The 26,465-nt window shown below is 39.6% G+C and overlaps 1 protein-coding gene across 8 annotated transcripts in view; it reads left to right on the forward strand.

Annotated features, from left to right (window-relative positions):
- ADAMTS9 (ADAM metallopeptidase with thrombospondin type 1 motif 9) overlaps nucleotides 1–26,465 on the forward strand; it is a 160,982-nt gene that overhangs the window by 9,120 nt on the left and 125,397 nt on the right. For 6 of the 8 annotated variants that reach the window (XR_006729929.1, XM_045530877.1, XM_045530874.1 and 3 more), the window contains exons 4-9: nucleotides 18,826–19,118; nucleotides 21,407–21,490; nucleotides 21,592–21,707; nucleotides 22,673–22,713; nucleotides 22,825–22,930; nucleotides 26,124–26,270. Coding sequence is in view for 7 of the 8 variants with exons in the window: in XM_045530877.1 (XP_045386833.1) it covers nucleotides 18,826–19,118; nucleotides 21,407–21,490; nucleotides 21,592–21,707; nucleotides 22,673–22,713; nucleotides 22,825–22,930; nucleotides 26,124–26,270 (787 nt within the window). In the remaining variant the exon portion in view is untranslated. The remainder of the gene's footprint in view (nucleotides 1–18,825; nucleotides 19,119–21,406; nucleotides 21,491–21,591; nucleotides 21,708–22,672; nucleotides 22,714–22,824; nucleotides 22,931–26,123; nucleotides 26,271–26,465) is intronic. The other 2 variants (XM_045530878.1, XM_045530879.1) reach the window with 1 other exon arrangement.

Here is a 26,465-nt window from a genome sequence, read left to right on the forward strand (position 1 = left end):
CTCTCAACCCCCAACCCAGAGCCTTGGTTGGTAACCAAGGATAAGCCTTAGAAGTTCCCTGGGAGCCTTAGACACATATGCAGATTCTTTAGAAAAACAAACCACTCTCCCAGGCAAATGGGATGGAGCAAGAATCAGTGATTTTAATGGTGCTCCAAGTAATTCAGATGTTCCGCTAAATTTGAGAGTCACTGCTCAAGTTGGATTTAAGGCCCTAGTTAGTTCCTACTTGTAGTTCTGGACTTGGTTTTCTATGTCCATACTTTCCACGTCTCCTCTTCTCATAGGATGATGGAACATTTGAGCTGGAGGAATCCTTCGCAGTCAGGTCTAGTCCAACACTCTGATTCTGTACAGAGGAGGAAACTGAAGTTGCAGGATAAGTTACTTATTTCCAGGAGTGATACCCTATATGTTCAACACCAACCCATCAGAACTTGCCTAGCCCAAGCCTCAGAGCAGGCCCCTGGAAGCTCCCTGCTGAGCTAGGTGTAACCCTTTAGTTGCTGGATTCTGGGAATTTGAGCAGGGCAGGGCACTACGGCTGGTACAGTACTGCATACACTGGAATGTAAGTCTTGCTCATTTGTGATTCTTTGTGTATGACTAATTTTCAAAACCAGATTCTCAGATAATGTATATTAAAAAGATACATGTAAAAGGAGTCTAATATAATGAAAACTTTATAGATTCAGAATCTACAACTTCACTTATTCAATCATGTATGCATTTACTCATTTAGCCATCAAATATTTATCAAGCATCTCCCCTGTGCCATCAGGAGAGAACCAGGAACTGTCCTTATTCCAGTTAGTTGTGTGACCTCAAGCACGTTTTAGAGTATAAGAGTAACATGTACCTTCCAAGGTTGTGGGCAAGAATGAATGAGGATGAAGTAACAGAAGCTCCCAGGACAGTGTTTAGCAGTTGGTAGGCAATCACTAAGTTCATGAAAATAGAAAACAAAACTCCATAGTTTTGAAGGAAGGAAAACTCAAAGTACTGAAAATCAGAGCTAATAGCGTCAAGCTTCTTGGTAACCAGGTCATAAGGGTTTATTGGACTTGCCCGAGGTCACCCTGCCAGTTAGTGACAAGGCTGAGGGTCCTTCCTGTCCACTTATTTCTTTTGTACCCAATGCAGCATTTTAAAATGTTATTTCTCACAAGTTTCTCTTGGCCCAGTGGCTGCCGTCACTGGATTGTTTCTGTTTTGCCATCATTGGTTATTTCTATGTGTATACATTTGGGCCACTTTGGTGTATCTGCATTTATTTGTCTTTTCATCCTGTTTGTAAGTTCCTCAGCATTCAGGATGGGGGGTGGGGTGTCTTCTCCTTCTTATGGCGTGCCCTTGTGACTGCAGTGTCCTTGACACAGTGGGTCCCCCGTAAAATTCATTGAGCTCACTGTCTGGCAGCCCCACATACCAGGGGCGGAGGGACAAGCTTATAGGAACCATTTAGGACAGTGTGTTGCTTATATAAACCACTTCCTACTGATCCTTTCTCTGGCTTGTTTCCAGATGAAATCTCAAGTTCTATCTCGTAAACACTCTCTATTTAACCCTGAATTTTGCACAAGAGGCTTTAATTGTTCTTATCAGGGAGCCAGACGTGCTTCCTGGTAGGGGAATGAGAGCCAGGCAGGGGAGAAGGCCCCCAGAAGGCCGGGTTTTGTTTGCATGGGCCTGAAAGACAGTGTTTTTTGTTACTAAAATTTCTCCCTCACTTTCCCCTCTCAGCAAGTCCAGCTGTTCTTTGTTTCTTAAGTGAGGCATTTAAGAATTGTACACTCTTTGACCCATCAGTGCACTCCTAAGGAAATAATTGGACAATTGCCCAAAGGTGTTTATGAGCAAGACTCCATACAGTGTTGTTCATTATAGCAAAAGACTGGAAGCAACTAAGTGCCTTTCAGCAGGAAGATAGATCAGTACATGATGGGGCAGGCATACTGTGGCTTCCCATGCAGCCGTTAGAAATGATGGCATGGATTTATGTTACCAAACATGGAAATATATATTAAGTGAACAAGCAGGTGATGAACTGGTATGTGTAGTAGGATCTCATTTTTAAAAATGATGAAGTGGGGGGGGGGGTACTTGTGTGTATAAAGAGAAAATCTGGAGCAAAGGCACAAAAATATTAACGGCAGTTATTTCTGGTTGCCAGGAACATAGGCAATCTTTACTTTTTTATATCATGGACTCCTTATATTTTTGGCTCCTTTACCATGCTTCTAGAATAGTTTCATAATTATAAAATACAGGTAAAATGAAATGGAGATAGTGGCATGTATTTCCTTATTGCCCCATGGCATTTGTCACTCGAGACCCACAGCCAAGCTAAGATTTGGGGACTAAGGGGCTGGAGATTGACAGGCCTCCCCTGTTCTTTTGGAATGAGATGGTCTCAATAAGCAGACGGATAAAAATCCTGCATGTATCTACTTCTCTGGGATACCTGTGGCTGATTAAAGTTGAATCTATCTCTCAACCCAGCTAAATTGTCTTGTGCCTGTTGCACTGACACTGGGATTATCAAGATTTAGTGTCCATTAGGCACTGAGGACTCTGGTCATCACCTCCATTACAAGGCACTGTCACTTCCTGATTGGGCTTTCAAGGCTGCAGTCATAAGGGCTAGAAAATACAAGATGATAATTTCTCGTTATGAATTAGGGATTAGTTAAAAAAGAAAAAAAATGATAATTAAAGCCATCATTTGTTGGGGCTCTTATGTGCATATGGAGTCACTGTGTATATACACCTTTACATGCATTATGTACATTATCATATATAATATGTTCATAAGCATTATAGGGTAGGTATTATTACCCTTATTTTACAGTTGAGAAAATTACAACTCAGAGAGGTTGAGGAAGTTGTGCAAAGTCAGACAGCCAGTGGGAAGTGGGCCTGAGCCTTAACCCGGATCTGATTCCAGTGTGCTATATACTGTGGGCCAAACTACATGGAAAATAAAAATGGAAGCTGTCATCTAGGAAACCCTTTTCAACTTGAGTTTTCAGAGCATCTTCTTTGACTGCCATCTAGTTTCCGATCCCTAGATGATACTAATAATGTCTGACATCTGTTGAGCATGTATTGTGTGGCAGGCATTTTCCCAGGTGCTTTACACAGATTATGTATTTTAATTCTCACCTCAACCTCCATTTTGCAGATGGGAAGACTGAGACACAGAGAAGTCCATAAAGTTGACTTGCCCAAGGTCACAACATTCATAAACATACCATTTTCTATAACCCCTTTGTTCTGGTCTAGTTAGGGTATTATTTCTGGCCTGTCCCTTTGTTGAATTGATTGCATTCATATATGAATTATTTTTGCTGGCAAGATTTTAAAAATGCCTGCTGGAATTTGATTTGATTTGAGGAAGGCTACCTGGTGCCTGAAATTCCCACCAAGCCTCTAATGACTCACACAGGCCCTGTGTCTCCAGCAAGCCCCAGTTGGAGTATATACTTGTTACACATTAACCTCTTGGATCCCATTAATAATTTAGCATAGATTAGCTGATTAGATTAGCTGCCTGGCAAGTTGGGCCCAAAAGGAGTGAGAGACAGAGCTAAGGAGCAGACCCCTGGGGATCTTTCAGTAAACACCACAGCTTGTGGGTTCCAGGCAGTGACAGAACTTTAGCTGACTTCACAGTCCTGCCTGGGACCAAGCAGATCAGTGGTTGGAGGGTAATAAGTGACTTACTTGAGGAGCCAGTCTGCCTGCACTTTCACCACGCACTGTCTGCATCCTTAGATCCTTTCTGCCCAGTGAAGATCAGGAACAGGCAGCATTTAGGGAGCCATGTGCCAGGCAATATGGAACCATGGCCTGATTATTTCATTCACACCTGCAGCAGCTGTTGGGGTGGAAGATGCTCCAGTTATTCCCATTTTACAAATGAGAACACGGGACTCAGAGAGGCGAATGGACTTGTCCATAGTGTGTAAAAAGGGAAACAGCTGGCACTGCAAGCCAGGACTGATTCTGAATTTTCAAAGGCAGTTGCTGCCATTTGGGATTTATTGTTTTCGCCTAATTTCCTTTCATTTACGCCTTTTTGTTCCTCATCAGTCTTTATACTTTTTTTCTCTTTTTTATATTTTTCAATGACCTACATCTAATAAACAGTCAATATAAGCAATGACCTCTAAAATCCTTTGTAAATTATTAGAAAATTACTGATTTAAATAAGTGAATTCTTGAGCTTATTTCTTCAGCTTGATCTTCTTTATGCTGTCTATTATAAAAATTCTGCTTTTCTTTTTTTTTAATGTTGGTATTTATAGTGCAATCCTCCAATAAAATCGTTAAAGGATAGTAACAAAGAAACTTATAAATATAGAAACTGTTTCTTCTTTCATTTGTTTTCATTTATTCATTTAATTTTTTTTTTTACTTTTCATCTGGTTTTTAAAAACTGTTTCAGTGTGAACATCTTCAAGATATGTACAAGTAGAGAGATTAGTAATATGAACCACCGTCAGCACATCATCTGCATCTAACAATGACTAAGATTTTTTCACATTTGCTTCTTGTTTTTCTTTTTGCTGGGATATTTTAAAGTAAACCCAAAATATCATGACACTTCACCTCTAAATATTCCAATATACATCTCTGAAAAATGAGGATATTTTCCTACATGAATGTAGTATTATTTATCATGATGAACAAAATTAACAATAATTCCTCCATATCACCTTAACAGTGCCTATATTAATATTTTTCTCTTTGGCCCCAAATGCCTTTGTACAGCCATTAGTTAGGCTGTGATTATAACAAGGTCCACAAATTGTGACTGGTTATTGTCTCTTGAGTAACTTTGCACTTTGTTGTCACCATTGCTATTAAAATTGCTGTTTTCATTGTAGTTTTGTTCCATATGGCTCTTTTTGTCCTTGCATTTCTTTTAGTATTTGCTTCATCTTTATCATCATAAGGTCAGGCTGCAGTTGCAATGATTTGAAGAGCAGGGCCATCCCCCAAACCCAGAGCAGGTAGTGCCTGGGCCATTGAGCCACTTATCAGAGTAATTTACTTGAGCACAAAAGGCAGGGTGGTTGGGTTGCCTTTTGATCCTTTGTCTGAAATGCTTTGATAGCCCTCATTGTTTATATCTTACCAATAGAAAGATCCCCAATTTAAAGGACAGTCATGTGTCCCTTAACAAAGGGACATGTGCTGGCTATTTTGTCATAGCAGGAACGTCATAGAGAATACTTGCGCAAACCTAGCCTGCTATGCGCCTGTTACTCCTAAACTGCAAACCTGCACAGCATGTGACTGTATTGAATACTGTAGGCATTTGGGACACAACTGGAAGTATTTGTGTATCTAAACCTACCTAAAAGGTACAGTAAGAAAAAAATATAATCTTATGAGACCACCATTGTATATGTGGTGCATCACTGACTGAAATACTTAAACTACCTTTTCCATCATTCAAGGATCTCCCTCACTTGTGTTTTGAAGCCCAATAGAGCCAGTTTGCAGTTAGCAATGTAAAATGGCCAGTTAGGGTCGGACCTGAGATTAGGACTCATTCATTATGAAATATTCTCTTGCCCTTTCCCCAGAGCCCTTTTGATAAGTTTCTGGGTCCAAAGATGGCCAGAGGGGGTTCCTGCTTCACACCTTACACCCCATCGCAGGACCTTTCCCTGTCTCTCCTGATCATTATATTTTGGGGAGTTCTTGTCACTTTGCTTCAGAAACCTATTCTCTGCTGAGGAAAAAGGGTGCTGCAGGTACCTGCTAATTGGTGCATCTTCCCAGGAACCACCTAAATCTGGTTAAGATGCACATCTTTGTTTAGAAGTGAGCTAAGGATCAACAGAGGCCTCTGGCAGAGGGCTGTCTGGCTGACAAAGGCAGGAGGATTTGGAGGTTAATCTGAGGACCCTTCAGACCTTTCACTTGAGTGGGTTGTCTTTTTAAAGTAAGACATTGTCAAATTTCTTGAGCCTCTTCATGTGAGGGAATAAGCCCACTTATTTAATAAAGTGCTATTTTATCATGCAGTTGAGGTTGAAAATTTGCAACTTCGTATCTGCCAAAGTTGAGTTCTTTATGACAATCGTATCATTATAGTCTTTCTTATAGCCATCTATGGGTGAGTTTTCTCATTTCTCTTTTTACATCCGGATCAGATGTTTGCATGGACCTTCTGTGCAACTGAAGATCGTTAGTGAATATAAAGTGTTCTGAATATCACAAAAAAGGAGCATGGGTAGATGCAAGATGGGGTGTGGTATGTACTTGTGGCCAGGGGCTTTCAGAAGGAGCAAAATCAGACGAAGGGCAAATGTTGGCACAAGTTGTCCTTTTTTAGTGATTCCCAGTTCTCATATGACAGAATTAGAGTGTGGCATTAAAAATGTGGTTGGTATATGGAAAAAATTCGAGTTGATGGATTGGCTTCAGAATTTTATGGCTCAGATATTTTATTGTTTGTAAATCTTTTTATTTTCTGTGAGTGTTCCATGGTGTTGTCTATCCACTTTTCTATTACGGTATAATTTACATGCAGTAACAGTCACCTTTCTTCGTGTGCCAGCTCTGCAAGTTTTGGCAAATGCATATAGCCATGAAACCATCATCACAATCAAGTTATAGAACAGTTCCTGGTGTGCTTTGTAGTCAACCCCACTCCCTACCTCTGTTTTTTGTCTCTGCCATTTGGCCTTCTCCAAAACATTATATAGACAGAATCACTAAGCACAGTGCATTCAGGGTTCATCCACACTGTTGGTTGTATCAGTGATTCATCCTTTTTTATTGCTGAGTAATATTCCATTATATGGCTATGCCAGCTGTTTATTCATTACCTGGTTGAGCAATACAGTTTTTTGCCACTGTAAACGAAGCTACTGTAAACATTTATATACAGGGGTTTTTGTGTGAATATAAATTTCCATTTCAGCTGAGTAAATACCCAGGAGTGAGATTGCTGGGTTATATGGTAAGCCATATGTTTAACCTTATTAGAAACTGCCAATCTGTTTTTCAAAGTGGCTGTACCATTTTGCAGCCCCACCAGCAGGGTATGAAAGTTCTGGTTCCTCTACATCCTCTCTAGAACTTGGTATGATCAATATTTTGTTGGGGGGGGTTGTTGGTTTTTAAAATTTTGGCTATTCTAGTAAGTGTTTAATAAAATCTAATGATAGTTTTAATTTGTATTTCCCTAATGACTAGTGATGTTGAGCATCTCTTTGTGTGCTTATTTGCTATCCATGTATCTTCTTTGGTGAAGTGTCTGTTCAGATCTTTTGCCCACTTTTTAAAATATTGGAATGTTTACTTTCTTATTATTGAAGTTTCAGAGTTCTTTATATATTTGAGATAGAAGCCTTTTATCAGATATGTAGTTTACAAATATTATCTCCCAGATTGTGGTTTGTCTTTTCAAAAAGTCTTGTAACTTACAGACACTTGCTTCATACATAGCTTCCTTATTTTATTGCCAGTACTTCATGCATAATAGATTTCATGCTGCTCCAGAACTACACAGCAAGGAAATTTAGTGGAGGGTGCAGTATGGAGTTTCTCCAAGACACAGGTGTGGAGAAATGGGATAGAAAAGGCTTATTTAGGACTATTCAAAGCTATTGTCTAGGCCGACAGAAAAGGCATGTGGTAGTTTTCATTGCTAATTGGTATGTAGAAACATAACTCTCAATGTCCAGCCAGTGCACTTTGTGAAGGGAATGTATTTTCTTAGCTCATGGGTGCAAACAGTTACAAAGGAGCCACTGCATACTTAAGAATGCAAAGGTGTTGTTTTGCACGTGTGCATATGTGTACACACAGGAGAGAAATACAGGGAGAACGAGAGGGACAGAGACAGAGATGGAAGAAGCTGACAGAGTGAGATTCAGCCCTGTATGACCACATGCTGGGTGGGGGGAAGGAATGGGAAACATCATTATTCCTGTAAGTTGAAAGTCCCCATTCTGTGCTTTGTGGCCAATTTAGGGTTTTCCAAAGGTATCTTGGATTGTGCATTATTTTTTTTCTTTCAACCCAATTTGCTAATCCTCACATTTGTTGTTATATCATTGTAACAGTCAAGTTAGAGAAAATGGAAGTGGTTTTTAGAAACTATTAGCTGTTCTAGCAGGTCCAAAACAAAAACTTTCCAGTAAGTGATGGAGACACATTCACTGTACCCCTTCCCCCAATATAAGTGAATATCACCAAAAGGCCACCTCTGAGTCGGTCTCTCCTTTGGAGTCCTTCTGTCTCCCCCTACTGTGCCACTCTGCCCATTCTTTGGTTATTTCATCCTGAGCCTTTCTGAAAGTGACAGTGGCTCAGAGAGAGACTCTGTTGCATTTTATCCCTTTTGAAACTCACAACTTCATTTTTACTCATTATTCACTTTTATCTTATAAAATATAAAAACTCATAAATTTTTAATACTGGAAGGAACTTTAGAGAGAGAACTTCTGTTTCAGTCCCTCTCTTTATGGGTAAGCGGATCCAGGCCCAGAACTTCGAAGGGACTCATCACCTAGGAGCTAGGATGACTGGCAAAATCGGGCCCTGAACACAGGCCTCTTCCTTCCCAGCTCTGGGTTCTTTCCAGGCTGCGACACACGGAAAAGCTGTCTGTGGATAGTGCTTGGAGAGGGGATGTTCAAAAATATGAATCCAGTGAGTTTTGGGGAGTGCCACTGGATTTATCTGAAGTGTAAGGATAATGAAGAATAACCTAGTGAGATTGTTCACGAAGTTGTCTCAAGTCTGTAGAGAAAGATATTAGGCTCTCCATTTAAGGGATGAAGTCGTTGCAGCAAGAGCTAAGTATACAGCCACAACATATGATTTTAAAATCAATCGAGTTCTTCCGAGCTGGGCCAGCGTGCTGGGGAAGGTGGTCTGAGGTTGGGGAGGGATCCCAATGAGGGCCACCTGTCATCACAGTACAGCATGCCCCTGTGGCCGCGGTCACTGGACACTGGAATGAGAGAGGGTATGTATTGCAGGCCCTGGTTGTAAACCAGTCCTCACCCACTTGTAAACTGGGAGGCTTGTGTACCAAAGGAATGTGGAGATATGCTCCCTAGGAGTCTCCAGCACCACTGCTCTCTAATCTCTGCTATGGAATGATACCTCCGTCCACCACAGGCACCCGTTCAGCCTCAGGGCCTCCCACGAGCTGCAGTGAAATGTCAGATAGCAGGTGGATCACCAGCAGCGAGCCCAGGAGCCTGAAGCTGCTTCTCATCCTAAGTGACAGTCACCACAGCTCATACCTCTCGAGCACTTGCTGCACACCAGGCCGTTTCAGCACCTTATGGGGCATAGATTAAGTCATTTAACCCTCTCCACCACCCTATTAGGCAACAACGGTTATTATCCCCATTTCACAGATGAGGAAACTGAGGCACGGGGGGCTTAAGTGACTTGCGCAGGGTCACACAGGTTGAATGCAGAGCGGCTGGGGTTTAAAGGCAGGTCTCTCTGCCTCCTGAGCCCAAACTGTTTTCTACCACATCACGCTGCCTCCTGTATTCACTCTGCAAACACGTAATGCTTAGAATGCACCATCCTATACAGTCGCCAGGAGACCCTCGAGATGTGGCTAGTGTCATATGTTGAAATGATAATATTATGGGTATATTGGGTTACATGGAATATATTATTAAAATTAATTTCATCTGTTCCTTTTGACTTTTTTTTTTTTAATGTGGCTACTAGAAATTCTTAACTTCCACGTGTGGCTCGCATTTTATTTCTACGGGAGAGCGCTAGGCCTGAGGATCCCACTCCATGGCACCAAGGGGCTGAGAGGCGGCCATGGCAAGCGGGCTGCAGACAGCACGGGGTGGCTGTGGGCAGCTGACACCCTTGCCAGGCAGAAAGGCCAGTCTCCCCTTACTGCTAAGAGATGGAATGAGTCAAAACCAACATTTCCCAAAGAGTATTTTGCAGGATATTAATAGCAAAACCAAATAGTCCCTTAGCAAAATACAGTACATTCAGCATTTTGTGCTACTTCAAATAGATATTCTTTAAATATTTTCTCCAGTTATTTCAAGTGTCCGTCGATTTCCTCATTTATGAAATAGAGATAATAGTCCCTACCATATAGGGTTGCTGTGAGGAATAATCACATTAATCCATGTAAAGGGCTTAGGAGAGCGCCTGCCACAAAGAAAGAAAAGCACTCAACAGACCTTAGCCAGTATTAGATGGCCTGTCGCCCTCGTTGTCACTGCATGTAGTTGCAGGATGTGCAAGGGCCTGTGGGTGTAGTGTAACCCCCCCCCATGCTGGAGTCAGCAAATTTAACTCCCCAGGTAGCTGGAGGCACCTGCCCCCTTAGGAGATAGTGAAGTGACCATCAGACATGCCTCCCACTGCCACCCTCCGCCCCTTGAACACTATAGGAAGCTTCTCACTTGTTTTCTTCCATATCCTTCCGTTCCCTGAGAGTAAAGCTTATCAACACCCCCCTTCCCTCTTGTTGCATTTCTAAGGATGTCGCCTCTTAAACTGGCATAGATCCCATAAGTTTGGCAATCATGTGGTTAAACAAATGTAAGCTGGTTCCTTTCTTGCAAGACTTCTCAGAGCTTTTAAAAAATGCTAACGTACACGGGGAAAGTTCCAGATGTGAATGCTGTGTTAAGTGTTTTGCAAACCTAATTGATTTGTTTTTGGAAATATCTTATGGGATTACCGTTCTGTAAACTGCTCTCATGGAAACATTGTTCATAAAGGTTCAGGTCAGCCCCAAAGCAGGCTGAACAGCGAGAATCTCTCCTGCCATTGCCCTTTGCGTCTGCTTACTGTCAGGATGTGCGTGGCTCACTGCTTGACACTAGCCACGTCGCCTCTTTTTTCCTTTTAAATGCAGCTCAGGGTTTGTTAAGAGAGATGGGTGTGGGAACATGATCCTAATGACTGTCGAGGGATTCACTGTTGTTATTGAAGCTAGCAAATTGAGGACCCTTAAAAATAATTAAACTTGGTTGGCTTTTCATTCATACACATTAGGGCTTTGTGTGTACAGAACAATTCTTCCCCTTAACGCCTTCCCCACCCCGTTTCTGGAAACACATTGTTCATTATTGTTAGAACATTCATGGGTTTTATAGCTGGTTTTGGTTTTTTGTTTTATCTCTTTTTTTCTCCCACATTGTGCTTGTTTATTCATCATCTGCTGATCCCAACAGACTTTATTTATTTCTCTTGTCCTACTGAGTCCCCCGTATGAGGCTTCGTTAAGTAACTCTCTGAGCATGCCCATGAGTGCAGATCTTAGATGTGGCCAGAACTAAGAGGGTCAAGAAGCTGACATTGGCTTCCACTTTTTGTTACCTCTATGTTAACAGCTCCTGGAGCCAGTTGAGAGGTGAAGTGTTTGCTGCGTTTATTTACATCTAATTACATCTCAGACCTTGTCTTCTCCTGCCATTCACACATCCTTGTCCTTGTTATCTAGATTGGAAGTTCTATGGCAGCAGGGGCTGGTTGTTCATGCCTTTAGTTCCTTCCTTCCTGCCCACCTTTCCTCCCTCCTCCCTTTTTTCTTTCCCTCCTTCCCAAGATTCTTTCTGAAATAGATTTGTGGTGTTTGAGAAACCGTAATGCCAACGAACTAATTTATAAAGAGGGGATATTTTGCATACTACTAGTAAAACAATAACCACTAATAATTATTACCACGTTAAATACTTAATGGATCCATCGTGTGTGCCATGCTCTACTCTAAGGGCATTTTACGTATTATCTTTTTTGATCTCTATGGTTACCCTTTGAGGTATGTTATTATTATCCCCATCTTACAGATGAGGAAATTGAGGTTTTAAGGCAGGAAACTGCCCAAGAAAGGGTAACTAGAGCATTAGGGCAGAAATGGGAACCAGGGTTGGTTCTGGCACCAGAATCTGAGTGGAAAACCACTAAGGAGTCCTGTCTAGCCTTCCTACTCTCTGTTAAGCTTGGGTGGAGCAGAAAGGGGACTTGCCTTTAGTCCTGTGCTGCATGAGGTTACAAGGTGGCTCAGCGGCTTAAGGAGATTCAGTTAAATTTTGATAAACCTTATGAAAATGGAGAGCAATAATTAACTTCCCAACTGTTAATGTAACATTCAAATCTCCTCGGCCCAACTCCAGTTGGTGGGAAACACTTCAATGAGTAACCATTGACTAACAAGGAAGGCCTGGCTGCTATTTTCTAAATTAATTCCAGTTATTTAGTAATGTTACGTGCATTTTGTTATATTGCAATACGAAATGAAACTCATTTAAAATATTTTTCCCAACAAATCAGCAGATATTAAAGTTTTTGGCTGGGAGTTGTTTTATTAGTGATACCACATCAAATTAAGAATTGGGTCCAAGTTTTATTCCTGTTTTGTCATCGCTGTTATTTATTTCAACTTACTTAGTCCAGGACCTTGCACAAAATAGGTGTTCAAGAAGTGATTTTTTAAAAAAAATATTCAACTTATAATTTATAAGGAATTTTGTATGTACTTTATCATTTAATTCTCAAAAGAGCCTTAAGGTGGAAGCAAATATTTTTATGCCCATTTAAAAGGACAGGAAACTGAGGCCCAGAGAAGTGACCCAGAAAAGACCGTTTGGGTGGTATGGCAGGTTGAAGTCCAGCCCTCAGCACATCTGGTTTTGAAGTTACTACTCTTTTCACAGCACTATAAAGTTGGGTGTCAGAAACGAAACCAGGCACACTCTGTGCTGATTTGCCCTACTTAGGAGTATAAACAGCACATGTCTTTGAAATCGCTAGTGCAAGCCGGAAAATTGCTTTTAAGCACAGTTAGTCACTGTCTTAAATGGTTCCTTTTGGTTCTAACTCACTTTGTGACTGGTAAAAATAGAAAAAAAGATTACACTATTTATTCATTCCTTTCTGTGCACTAGGCACTATGCTAGCACTTTGGATGCAGGATCTCCAATTATTCCTTAATGCCATTCTATAAAATAGGTACTGTTCTTACTCCATGTTATAAGTGGGAAAACTGAGGGTGAGCAAGAGTCAGTTATTTCCCAAGGTCAAATAGGACATGAATTAGGTCTCACTCCCTTCATTGCACGAGTTCTTAGAACACTGACTGTGGCAGTGTAGACAACACTACTTCCCTTTTGTAGGCATCAAAGCCAACATTAAGTCATGTCTTTGGAATAAAATGTTAGAAGTGCAGTGCCTGGGATATGGCTACAGAAAGCATAAAACTGCCAGGTAGAGCTTTTTCACATGCCTAAATTTGTTTACATGCATATGTGAGGGCTCAAATTGCTAAATATTATACTTTTCTCCAAATGCAAACGTGCATTAGATTCTTGGAGATACCAACATGCTATTTTAGGATTTGAACTAGGCCAGGTTTCTCATAACCTATTTAGTTAAGTAAATGTGATTAATTTTTAAGGAATCCTCAAAGAAGGAGAAACATGAAAAAATGATGTCCTGTTTCCAAGTGTCTGATGTGAACTTCAAGAAGAGGCAAGAAAATGGCATAGCCACTTTGGAAAACGGTTTGGTAGTTCCTCAAAATATTAAACATAGGGTTACCTTGTGACCTAGCAATTCTACTCCTAGGTATATATCCAAGAGAAATGAAAATATATCCACCCAAAACCTTGTACATGAATGTTCATAGCAGCATTTTTCAATTGGGTTGTTGAATGTCCACCCAAATGTCCACCGGTTGATGAATGTATAAACATAATGTGGTATATCCATACAGTGGAATATTTGGCAATAAAAAGGAATAGAATACTGATACACACTATAACATGAATGAACCTTGAAAACATTATGCCAAGTGAAAGAAGCCATACACAAATGGTCACATATTGTAGGACTCCACTTATATGACATGTCAGAATAGGCAAATTCATGGGCACAAAGTATAGGTTAGTGATTGCCAGGGGCTGGGAACATGGGAGAATGGGGAGTGACTGCTGATAGGTATAGGATTTCTTTTAGGGATGATGAAAATATTATAAAGTTAGATGGTGCCAGTGATTGTACAACTCTATAAATATACTAAAAAGCACTGAATTGTATACTTTGAAAGGGTGAATTTTATGGTATGTAAATTATCTTAAACTATTATTAAAAAGTAATAATAAATGTGAAGCTATGTATGAGGGGGAAAAAAGAAGAGCAAGACAGACCATTTGTGGTGTTCTTTCCAGGAGAGTGAGATTTCATTATGTCGCCCATTGTGATTAAACTATTAGCAAGTGACATTAGCAATTCCTGAAACGCTGCCCTCAATTCGATTATGCTGAAAGGTCACTAAAGAGAAATGTAGATGACTTTTTTTTTTTTTTTACCTAACACTGTGTACTCCCTTTGTGGAAATTATTTCTTATTATTACAATTCTATTCAGAGGCGAGAGAGTTGAGTATGTAAGATATAGTGTCCATTTTTTATGCTATTTTTAATGCTAAATTCAAAATTGCTTGCTAAAATGGTTAATGTGCTAGAAATTAATTGGGCTAATTAGGTCAATAAATATGATTCTAACTCATTAGGAGAAGAGGTCAGATGGATAAAAAAACTAAATATGATGTATTAGAAGATATTGCTTTCCATTTCGAAGAAGTAATTTAGTTCTTGCATTTTCATGCCACCTAAAGTATACTGCATTATTTCTATGATACACAGATTACTTGAGAGAGAAATGTTTTCCAAAAATATTAAAATTTACATGAGTTGTTCTTTGTTAGAAAGTGGTACCTTAATTTCTTCAACTTTATTTAAAGAAGTGTACCTTGTTTCCAATTATTGCTTTGATTCCTCCTGAGGTTTTCCCATACCAATTCAACGGTTTTTGGTATATCCACAGATAAGTGCAACCATCATCACAGTCAATTTTAGAATATTTTTTATTTCTTGAGAAAGAAACCCTGTACCTTTTAGCACCCTCCCATCTCCCCACTCCATCTCCAGGTTGAGCAACTACAGGTTGAGTATCCCTTATTCAAAACACTTGGTACCAGAAGTATTTTGGATTTTGGAGTTTTTTGGATTTTGGAATACTTGCTTATACTTAATGAGATATCTTGGGGGTAGGACCCAAGTCTAAATACAAAATTCAGGTATCTTTCACATACACCTTATACACGTAGCCTAAGGTAATTTTATACAATAATTTTAATAATTGTGTGCATGAAACAAAGTTTGTGTTAAATACTTATGTGTGGAATTTTCCGCTTGTGGCATCATGTTGGTGTTGAAAAAGCTTCAGATTTTGGAGCATTTCAAACTTTGGATTTTCAGATTAGGGATGCCACACTCATACTACTCTACTTTCTGTTTCTAAAGATTTCCCTGTGGTCTTTTGTGACTGGCTTCTTTCACTTTCCTGGTACAATAAAGCTCATCAGAGCATTTTGTAATGACAAAAGGGTCAGTTCATCAGGAAGATGGAACACTTATAAACATGTATGTACCTCGTAACAGAGCATCAAAATACATGAAGCAAAAACTGACACAAATGAAGGGAGAAATAGACACTTCCACAATAATGGTTGGAAACTTTCATACCCTGCTTTTAATAATGGATAAGAGCAGTTAGGCAGAAGATCAACAAGGAAGTAGAAAGCTTGAACAACATTATAAACCAACCACTTATAACAGATATCTATAGGACACTCTACCCAACGACAGCAGAATATATATTCTTCCGAGGTGCACATGTAACATTTTCCAGCATAGACCATATGCAAGGACATCAAACAAATTCCAATAAATTTAAAAGGATAGAAACAATACAGAGTATCTTTGCTGATCACAATGCAATGAAATTAGAAATCAATTACAGAAAAAAAGGGAAGCTCAAAAATATGTGGAAATTAAACAGCATACTCCTAAATGACCAGTGGTTAGAAATTGGAAAATACTTTGAGATGAATGAAAATAAAGATACAACATACCAAAACTTATGGCCTACCACTAAAAGATGGATTAGAAGAAAATTTATAGCTGTGAATACCTCCATTAAGAAAGAAGATCTCAAATTAATAACCTAACCTTCCATTTTAAGACAATGGGAAAAAAGCAAACCAAACCTAAAGCCAGCAGAAGGAAAGAGATAAAGGTTAGAGAAGAAATCAATAAATAGAGAATAGGAAAACAATAGAGAATTTAAAACTGCTAAAATTGTAATACTTTAATATATATAATAAATAAAAATATTTACAGAAGACATTAAATAAAGATTATTTATTTTTCATAAGTGACATTTTTGTAATATATTAAACATTTAATTTTCAATGTGGCTTCCATATACCTGTTGTCAAAAGCAAGTATTCTTGGAAATATCCACCAGGCACTTTTTTGCCAATTGAGATTCACCTTGGAAACTGTCGACCACACTGTGAGCCCATTTCAATTCCCAGCTGTTGAGAAATCTTGCCTAATTGAAAGAGCCTTGTTTAGGGTGTTGATCAAATCTATGCCTGATTCCTCATACCTCCACTTTCTGCTATGTGACTTTGGAGAAGTTGCTAAATTTCTTTAAGACTTATTTTGCTTATGTATAAAATAATTAGGCTCTGTAGATGAGCCTAATTCAATGCCTGGCACATAGTAGGCACTAGATTAGTATCTATTATATGTTAATTTTATAATTTCAAAATTGAATGACAGCCTAATTGCTCATATGGCATTTGTATATGTATATGAATATGCTTGAAAGAAAGACTAGAAGAAAAAGAATACAATGTTGAATCCTGCTATATACCAGGTTTGGGCTAGTCACGTTATCTGTAGTTGCACTGCATATAACTTGTTTGACAGTTCATACAGATTTTACTACAGTAGTCCCCACTTATCTGTGGAGAATACATTCCAAGACCCCTAGTGGATGCCTGAAACCACAAATAGTACTGAACCCTGATTGCCATCAGTTGGAACATGTTTTCTGTTCATGTCTTCCATCCACGAACTAATGCCTTTTCCCTTTTCACTAAACACTTACCATTAACTGTGGCCATAACTTTGGTAGTTTGAGGTGCAACAGCAAAACTAACATAAATTTCTTTTTCTTTCTTCACAATCATGAATAGAAGATTCGTTCTTACTGTAGATCATAAGTACCCTCAGCTGTGATTCTTTTCTTTTCTTATTAAGTCAAGAACTTTCACCTTTTCACTTAAAGGAAGCACTTTGTGGCTACCCTTTGGCATATCCAAATTGTCAGCATCAGTCCTCTTGCATTTTGAGGCCATTATTAATAAAACGAGGGCGACTTGAGCCCAGCACTGCAAGACCGTGAGTTGATCTGATCAGTGAGGTGGGTACTAGGTGACTAAAGGTTGGGGAATGTGCCAGGGTAGGTGTGCTGGACACAGAGTGGATTCACATCCCAGGCGGACGGGGTGGGATGGTGCGAGATTCCATCACTACTCAGAACAATGTATATAATTTAGAGCTTATGAATGGTTTATTTCTAGAATTTTCAATTTAATATTTTCAGTGACTGAGGGTAACTGAAACTGAGGAGACTGAAACCACAGATAAGGAAGGACTATTGTATTTTAATAATCACTAAAACAGTCAACTTGAGCAGAGTGCACATCCCGGCCTAAATTGATTGTTTTAATAATTGGTTATAATGGTCAAATATTTGGGTCTTTCAAACATGGAATTGCTTACAGTTTAACTTTTTGTATTTTTATTTTTTGGTATTGGTATAACAAATTCTGTTCCTTATGTCTTAGGTGAGCATACTTCTTAGTTGCATAATTCTGTTGCCTATTTTAGGCTACAAGCTAGTGACATTAAAGCACTGAAGCCCATTTGTGATCTGATTGTCAAGATAACTGATTAAATTCTGTTTTTACTCAAAGTATATTTTGGCAGACACTTTTGTGCTTATTCTGTTTATTGTGTGATTTATGATGTGAAAATTGAGTATTTTCTCCAGCAGTACAAGCTTCAAGCCAAGCTGGAGACTTGAAATTTCAGTGTGAATGTGAATCACCTGGGAGCTTGGTCAATGCAGATTCAGGTCTGGTGAGGCCGAAGAGTCTGCAGTTCTAATAAGTTTCCAGGTGTTGCCAATGAGCAGCAAGATTGCGTAGAACCTAAGAGACCCAGGAGAGAGTTGGAAATGAGTAGAACTAATGTGATATTGTACATCATGGTCGCAGCTTCTTGCCCATACTCTCTGAGTTTAATCTACTTCCTCAACTGAGCCCTAAAACAAATCAACTAAAAATTCAGAGGCATTGATTAGCAGTCATCCTATTGTTGCATGTCAAGTATTGCAATGATCTAATAAGGTAATAGAATACTTTTGCGTTTTCTATGGTTTCTTTGTATCATCTGTTTGTCTGTCCACCTCTCAGACCTCTTTGTACTGTATCTCATTGAATATCAAAAGTGGTACTTATGGAAAAATGGAAAAACATTTCCATTTCCGTTCTTTAGAGCTCTCTAGCTGTGTTAGTGGCCCTTATTGGGTCTATAGCAAAGAACAAGGAGAGCAGGATCTCTTAAATCCGGGCAAGGCTTTTGTTACCAAAAATGAAACAAATCCCTTGCCATTCTTGCCCTTAAATATAGGCCTAATTTTCTGATACCTTAAGTGACCAGGTATGGAACCCTCCAGGGAAGCTAATCTCAAATCCTTAGTCATTTTGGTGAGAGTGCAGATTGAGTTGCACTTATAGAGGTCTCAGTGTGGAGGACTTGTTTTTGTGTGTAATTTGACTACAGAAGCATCATTTTAAGATGCGTCAAGTTAAATTCTTAATATAAAATAGTTGTGACTTGAAATGTAATGCATACCATCTGATCTGTTACAGAGCACAAAAATAGTCGCAGTAAAGACAAGAGGAAAACTGGAGCAAGAAAGTGGGGAGAAAGGAGCAGTAACCTGGCGGATGATGTGGCGGTATTAAACCGCGGATTGGCAGCAAAAGGGTTTTCTGCCTATGGTAACAAGACGGACAGCACAAGGGAAAAAAGGATCCACAGAAGGACAAAACGTTTTTTATCCTATCCACGGTTTGTAGAAGTGATGGTGGTGGCAGACAACAGAATGGTTTTGTACCATGGAGCAAACCTTCAACACTATATTTTAACTTTAATGTCAATTGTAAGTACATTCAAGAGAAGGTGACTTATGAGGTCTCTAAATGTGCCATTGGGGACGGGTTTCCACCCAGTGCTTTGGAGGCTCATTCAGGGCCGGCATTTCAACCATTCAGGCAAGTGACTGAAGAGAACATAAGATTATTCATGGGTTGCCTTTTTATAATGACAATAGTGGTTATCAATATTATTTATTCTGTGTTAGACAATGTGCTTCTTACTTAAAAGGCATAATTTCTAATCCTCCTGGCAACCCTGCTGGGTGGGATTATCATCCCGATTTTTTTAGACAAGAAAACTGAGTCTCAGAGGAGTTAGGTCACTTGCCCATGGCTAGGTAAAGCTAGTAAGTCACTTAGACACTGCATGTGACCGTTAAGCTTGTCCAGTTCCCCCAAACCAATGCTTTTTCGTCTCACTTCTGAACTTCAAACAGCCAGGTGTGGGGCTTCAGTAACACTTTGGGATGCTGGCTGTGAATTGGAGTCACACCTGGAGCTTTTTAAAATGTAGCTGAGAGCCTCCAGGATTCTAATTAAGTAGCCCTGGGGTGAGTGAGGCTTAGGAATCTCTCACTCTGTTTTCCTACTGTCATTTTGAATTGAAAATACAGTAAATTTGCATGATTAAAAAAATCAAACAGAACCAAAGACAATTGATTAAAAAATAAATATCTTTCTCTATGCCAACTCCCAGCCCCATCCCAGAGGCAACCACTGTTAGAAGTTTTTGTGTATTTCTAACAAGCACTGCCCAATAGAAATGTAATGCAAGTCAGGTATTTAATTTTAAATTTTCTGGTAGCCACATTGAAAGTAAGAATAAAGGTAAAATTAGTTTTAATAATGTATTTTATGTTATAGCCAAATATTATTCCAAAATTTAATGAGATACTTTACTGGTTTTTCGTGCTAAGTCTTCAAAATCCAGTATGTGTTTTACACACACAGCACGTCTCAGTTTGGGCTAACCACCAAAATCCAGTATGTGTTTTACGCACACGGCACATCTCAGTTTGGTCTAGCCACCTTTCAAGCGCTCAGTAGCCACACATGGTGAGTGGCCACTGTATCCAGCAGTATAAGTTTAGACATTTCTTAAGCAAACAAGTATGAATATACAACTTTTTTTTAAACAGAAAAGGAGCATTTTCATATTCTGTTTTTCACATTGCTATTTTCTTGAAATAGTAGGGATGGTTCCATAGCAGTCCATATAGAACTCCTGTCACTCACTTTAAGCCTTAGCATAACACTCCTTTTTTATGGATTAACCTTAATTTATCTGAACTGGAACCTACTTTTAATGAATTCCCCAAATGTATATGAAAAGCATTCATGTTTGGGAATATTGTTTTAGGGTTTCTTCTTTGCCCCCTGTGGCCTGTAGTGGTCGTTGTCTCCCCCCTCCCCTGCTGTGAACAATTCCCCCATCCCTCCCCAGCCCTGCCTCCCCACACTCCTGTCTCACCCCCTGCCCTGCTCCCTGCTCAGTCCCATATGTCCAGGAAGGAAAGGAAAACCTAACCAGGTCTTGCACATGCACAGCTGCATTTCCACCCCATAATTTCAGATCTGTCGTAAGACTTTTGATTACAAACATGGACTTTGGGTCAAACTCACCTAGATGGAGAGTTCTGGCTCTGTTACTCACTACTGTATAGCCTCGGACAAGTTACTTAATTTCTCTGAGCCTTAGTTTCTTCATTTGTTGAACAGAGATTGTAACAATACCTAGCCTAGAGTTTTGCTGTGGTGACTAAAAGCAAATGCATATGCAGTTTTCAGCGAGGATCTAGTCCACAATAAGCATTCAGTGAATGTTAGCTCATAGTTAGTTTTAATAATCCCCAAAAAACTTAAAAGGTTAGCAGGTTGTCGAGGACACAAATGAGTGAAAAACATAAAGCACAGTAGTATTAGCACATGTGGTCATTGTGAGATTTTGTAAGTTGGCAATCCAGGACTTCATGTAGGAAGAAAGAGCTTGATGGAAAATTAATGTCCAGTGTTCTGGTATAGTGAAAAATGTTAAGTCTCGTGGCAGTGCAATTTCAGAGGAAAACACCTTGGAATTTAAACTTGTTTGAATTCGTTAGTTTCTAAAATGGCCATGTATGAATTTTACAAAGAGACTTTAAATAAGTGATTGTTGAGTGAATGAAAATTCAGAACCACCAAATGCATATGTTGCATGAAACGTAAAAAGAGATGGAGCCCGACATAAGACGTGAATTGCTTATTGCTTACACGGAGTTCACAATTAACTTTGAAAAATTTATCTCGGTTGCAGGTAGCCTCTATCTATAAAGACCCAAGTATTGGAAATTTAATTAATATTGTTATTGTGAACTTAGTTGTGATTCATAATGAACAGGTAATAAAGTTTTTTTTCTTTTTTCTTCTATCTGTATCCGAAATGGCATATCTAATTGGTGTTGGTTCAACAGACCAACCATAACTCTTCTCTGTATTTAGGATGGACCTTCTATATCTTTTAATGCCCAGACAACATTAAAAAACTTTTGCCAGTGGCAGCATTCCAAGAACTATCCAGGTGGAATCCAGCATGATACCGCTGTTCTTGTAACCAGGTATATGGATTTCTTATTTCTCAAATCTCTCAGTTTCAGGTCAAGTTGATGGGATAGGGTTATATATTCCTGGTAGCCAGCCCCTAGTATAGAGGGTTTCTCAGCTTAGGCACTATTGACATTTTGGACCAGAAAGTTCTTTGCTTGGGGGTGCCCTGTGCATTGCAGGGTGGTCAGCCACGTCCCTGGCCTCTGCTCACCACATACCAGTAGCACTCCTCTCAGTTGTGACAACCAACAATGTCTCCAGATGTTGCCTAATGCCCCCTGGAGGGTGGGGCAGACTCACCCCTGGTTGAGACCCACTCACCTGTAGGTGCCAGGTGAGGAATGAATGTGTTAAGCAGGCCTGAAAGTAAATGCCTGGTATAACAGGGGCAGCTGCTATTCGGTTTGACCTGGTATTGCCATGCAGTACAAGTCCAGTGTTGCCAACTTTTGTGATTTTGCAAGAAGCTTGAGAGGTGGATTTTGTTTTTTAGTGTGAAATTTCCCAATTTTTTAAATGATAAATGTTTAAAGCACTATATGGGGCAACAAAGAGGGGTGCTGGCCTAATGGTGCCACAGTCTTCTGCCACCTCTGATATGGTCATGAACACGTACTCTTAAACGAACTTAAATGAATGGCATTTAGCGCCTTCTTAGGAATGTTCTTAAAGAGTCTTTGTGAAAATAGAAGCACTTCCTCCAGGGTGTTGGGAGAAGTCCTGGTTGGAGAGGTTTCTGACTGCTCTGTGGCTACCCAGGCTGCAGAAGAAGACTTCTTAATGTAGCTTTTAATCCTTAAATCAACTATTCCCAAAGTTTTTTGGGTTGTGAACCCCTGGCCTTGTTAATTTACTTTTTGTCACACCCCTCCCTAAAGTGCCTGCTGTTGTGAATGCCTAGAAGGCTCTAAAGTATTTGCTTGTATTGACATTTCCTCTCTGGTGTTGTCAAGGCCTAAGTCTGCTTTGCTTTCAGACAGGATATCTGCAGAGCTCACGACAAATGTGACACCTTAGGTGAGTCCTCTGTGTGTGTCCTCTGCGGCTAAAACAGTTTATTACATGTTTTTATTTCAAGCCACAATTGCTTTTTAAGGTAAATCCTTGTTCTATTTTCCCTTCTGATAGGTCTTGCTGAACTAGGAACCATTTGTGATCCGTATAGAAGCTGTTCTATTAGTGAAGATAGTGGATTGAGTACGGCTTTTACAATAGCCCACGAGCTGGGCCATGTGTGAGTTTCCTTTCAGTAATTTCATTTAATGCAGAGTGACCTAAACCTTTTGTTCCTTCGCATCACTGAGCATTTCCTTGACTTCAGAGAGTGTAAGACCCTTCCCGAGTCATAGTAGAGTTTGCAGGGTTGAAGAGCTTTGAACCTAATTGGGAGAAATGACCGAATTCAGAAAGTTGAGAAAATGCAGTGCACCCCCTTCAGCCATAGCTTGTGCATGTCTTTGGTTTAACTGCTCAAGTTTAATATGCAAGATCTCATCTTCTCCTTTTTCTACTGGGAATGGGAGGAATAGGGCCTTTCCATTCCTTCCACTGAAGCAGAGGACATATTAGCATGGAGAACTTTCCTGACTTCACATCTTTGTCTAGGAGGGTCCCCCAATATTACCCCAGTTCACAAGACTTGCACAAATCCAGATCATTCCTGATTCTAGTTATACACAGCTCTAATTCAGACATTTAGCATCCGGAAACAGTAACATCCCCCTTTCAGGAAAGAGAATAAACAAAAATGCAGAGCAGGAATCATTTCCTAACTATGGTCACTAAGTGGCCATTATTAAATGGCTTTTCCCTTTTGTTCTTTGAGACAGGGCGTGGTTTAGAACATGGGGTAAAACTGTAAATTTATCTGAAGTTATTCTGATTTTTTATCTGCATTATTTTCTTTCTAGAATGATTAAGTACTTATACTGTATGTACTGAAATAATTTTCTAAAAAGATATTGTTAATATAATATAGCTGTGTGTCCATTTGTGTGTCAGATGTTAACTTTATTTAGAGCCAATGTCATCTATTAGGTAAGCGTTTCCATTCCAGTATTTTTTTGAAGGCCGCGTATGCACAGTGTACTATGCTCGGCATAGAGCAAGATGCACATACACAGGTATCTCCAACAACTCAGTTTCATATGTAATGGGTATATTTTTAAACTAGTACCTTTCAAACATATTTAAAGAGCACATCGCTTTTCTCCAAAGGAAATAGTGTCAGATGCCCAACATAGAACGTAAAAGAGGCGTGGCTTTCCGTTAACCAACTGCAACAGGCCAGACCTGTGTAGTCAGCATCCTCTCTGTCCTTTTGGTTTCTGAGGCACCTTTGTGAAACCTAGAGACTTCTTGGAGAGAATTCCAGTTACAGCTGCCCTACCTTAGTAGCCATGGGACCTTGATCAAATAATTAAATCTCTCTATGGCCCTGTTTCCTTATCTGCAAAATGTGGATAATAATAACACAAGGTTGAATATCCCTTATCCAAAATGCTCGGGACCAAAGTGTTTTGGATTTCAAACTTCTTTAGATTTTGGAATATTTGCATATATATAATTTAGATATCTTGGGAATAGGACCCAAGTCTAAACATGAAATTCATTTATGTTTCATATACACCTTATACACATAGCCCAGAGGTAATTTTACATAATAATTTTGTGCAGGAAACAAAGTTTGTGTTAAGTACTTATGTATGGGATTTTCTACTTATGTCACGTTCGCACTCAAAAAGTTTCAGATTTTGGAGCATTTTGGATTTTGGAATTAGGGAGGCTCAACCTGTGCTCTTCATTGGGTCAAAGAAATGATTAAATGACATAGAGAATCTAAAGCATTTAACACACTTCCTGGTGCATTGTGAATGCTGCAAAGTCTTGGTTATCTCTGTTAAGTGTTCAATAAGTATTTATTATGATATAGCCCCTGCAGTGAGCAAATGTGATATTTGAATGAGAATAAATTTTCTGTTTATTTACGTGATGAAATAAACTTGATTTTATCAAGGTATGGCGGGGGTGGAGAATAAACACCATCTGCTTTTCACCACAGAAAAACAACTAAGATTTAACCGGTTTGCTTGTTTTGGGATTGTTGCTGTAGGTATTACACTGTGCATCTGGGAACTAGAAACCAGAGCAGTCCTTCTGTTAAGGAAATAGACTCTTAAATATAAGAGTCTTAAGTTTTAAGAACTATTATAAGTTCAACCAAGACAGATCTGGTTTTTTTCTCTCTACTGGCAAATATTGAGGGGCCTAAGTTTTTGAAAGAAAAAGAAAACAAAACACAAGAGAAATGAATGGAATAGACACCACAGGCTTTTATCCCAGCTTTTGCTCTCATGTGAAGGAAGTCTGCATGCTTCTGTCCGACTCACTTATTTCTGTATTTAAGACGAGCTAGTGACGCAAATGCTCCCCCAACGCTCAGTTAATCGTATGCATCAGTTCTGTGATTGGAGACAATCATCCCAAGAGAGAGAGCGACCTCTCTGAGCTTGTCGCCTGATGGGGTAATGCCTGACCTGAGAATGGCATGTGGGTCATAGAATTGATGTTTCTGGATTGAGGAAATACTTCCTGTCATTTTTTCCCCCACTCCCTCTGCCTAAGCCAAGAATGGCAAGTATGTGTTAACGCTGCTGCCGAGGTCCCTCCCCGGCCCAAGAGGACATTGGCAGTCCTTCCCATCCTCACGGGCAGAGCCTGGATTAATTTCAGAATCCTTTTGTGCCTGACTTTTCAGGAAGCCAGTACCAGTCAATGAGCGTTGGCATGAAGCAAGAAGCTATTTGCCATCTCTGAGTTAAGCCAGTTGAATTGGCATACCTCTGGTTTCCATGCTTACCACGTTCTTTCATGGGTTTTATTGTGCACAAACCTTGCATACCTTTATAATGATATACCTACGCAGGTATGTCATTTGTCAGCCTGACCCAAAAAGGGGAACATGCCAAGACCCATAGTGAGCCTCTTATTAGAAAGCTTTTGCCTTGAATTTTTGACACCTGACTGACCCTTTATATTCACAATATTATCGTAACCTGCCAAATTCTTGACTCTATAAATTGCCCTCTAACAGCTCTAGGAATGCCAACTACTGTATTCTAGCACCAACTACAGCACATTCAGAGCTTCTGCAATTCCAAAAACTACACTTAAACCAAATAAATGGCCCTACTCATATCTTTCTTTATATATCAAAGGCACTCTGTATTAAATTGGGTGAGAATTGTATTTTAACCTATAGTCCCTGTTGAATTGTCTTAAATTTTGTTTCACTTACTAGGATTCAGGCTCTTATGTAGTAGCCAGTTAAATTTTTTTTTCCTAGACACATGCATTCTTGAAGCAATTGTAACAGCCCGATCCCTTGGTGTTTATTGACATTCTCGTCATTGTTTCATTGGCTTTAGGTTTAACATGCCTCATGATGACAACAATAAATGTAAAGAAGAAGGAGTTAAGAGTCCCCAGCATGTCATGGCGCCAACATTGAACTTCTACACGAACCCCTGGATGTGGTCAAAGTGTAGTCGAAAATATATCACTGAGTTTTTAGAGTAAGACTCGAACTTTCTTTTAGTACAATCGTCTAATATCTGGCCTACATGTAGTGAACTAGTTGTGGGAAAGAAAATAGAGAGTCAAGCATTCCTTTTGAGTTGTTATTTTTGTTGACATTCCTTGGAGGAGGAAAAAAAAATACTCGCTGACATCTGTGTAGTTCCTGTCCTTGCCAGAGTTTTAGAAGATTA

Source organism: Lemur catta, chromosome 18 (assembly GCF_020740605.2).
Source record: "Lemur catta isolate mLemCat1 chromosome 18, mLemCat1.pri, whole genome shotgun sequence".
In the NCBI taxonomy this organism is placed as follows: Eukaryota; Metazoa; Chordata; class Mammalia; order Primates; family Lemuridae; genus Lemur; species Lemur catta.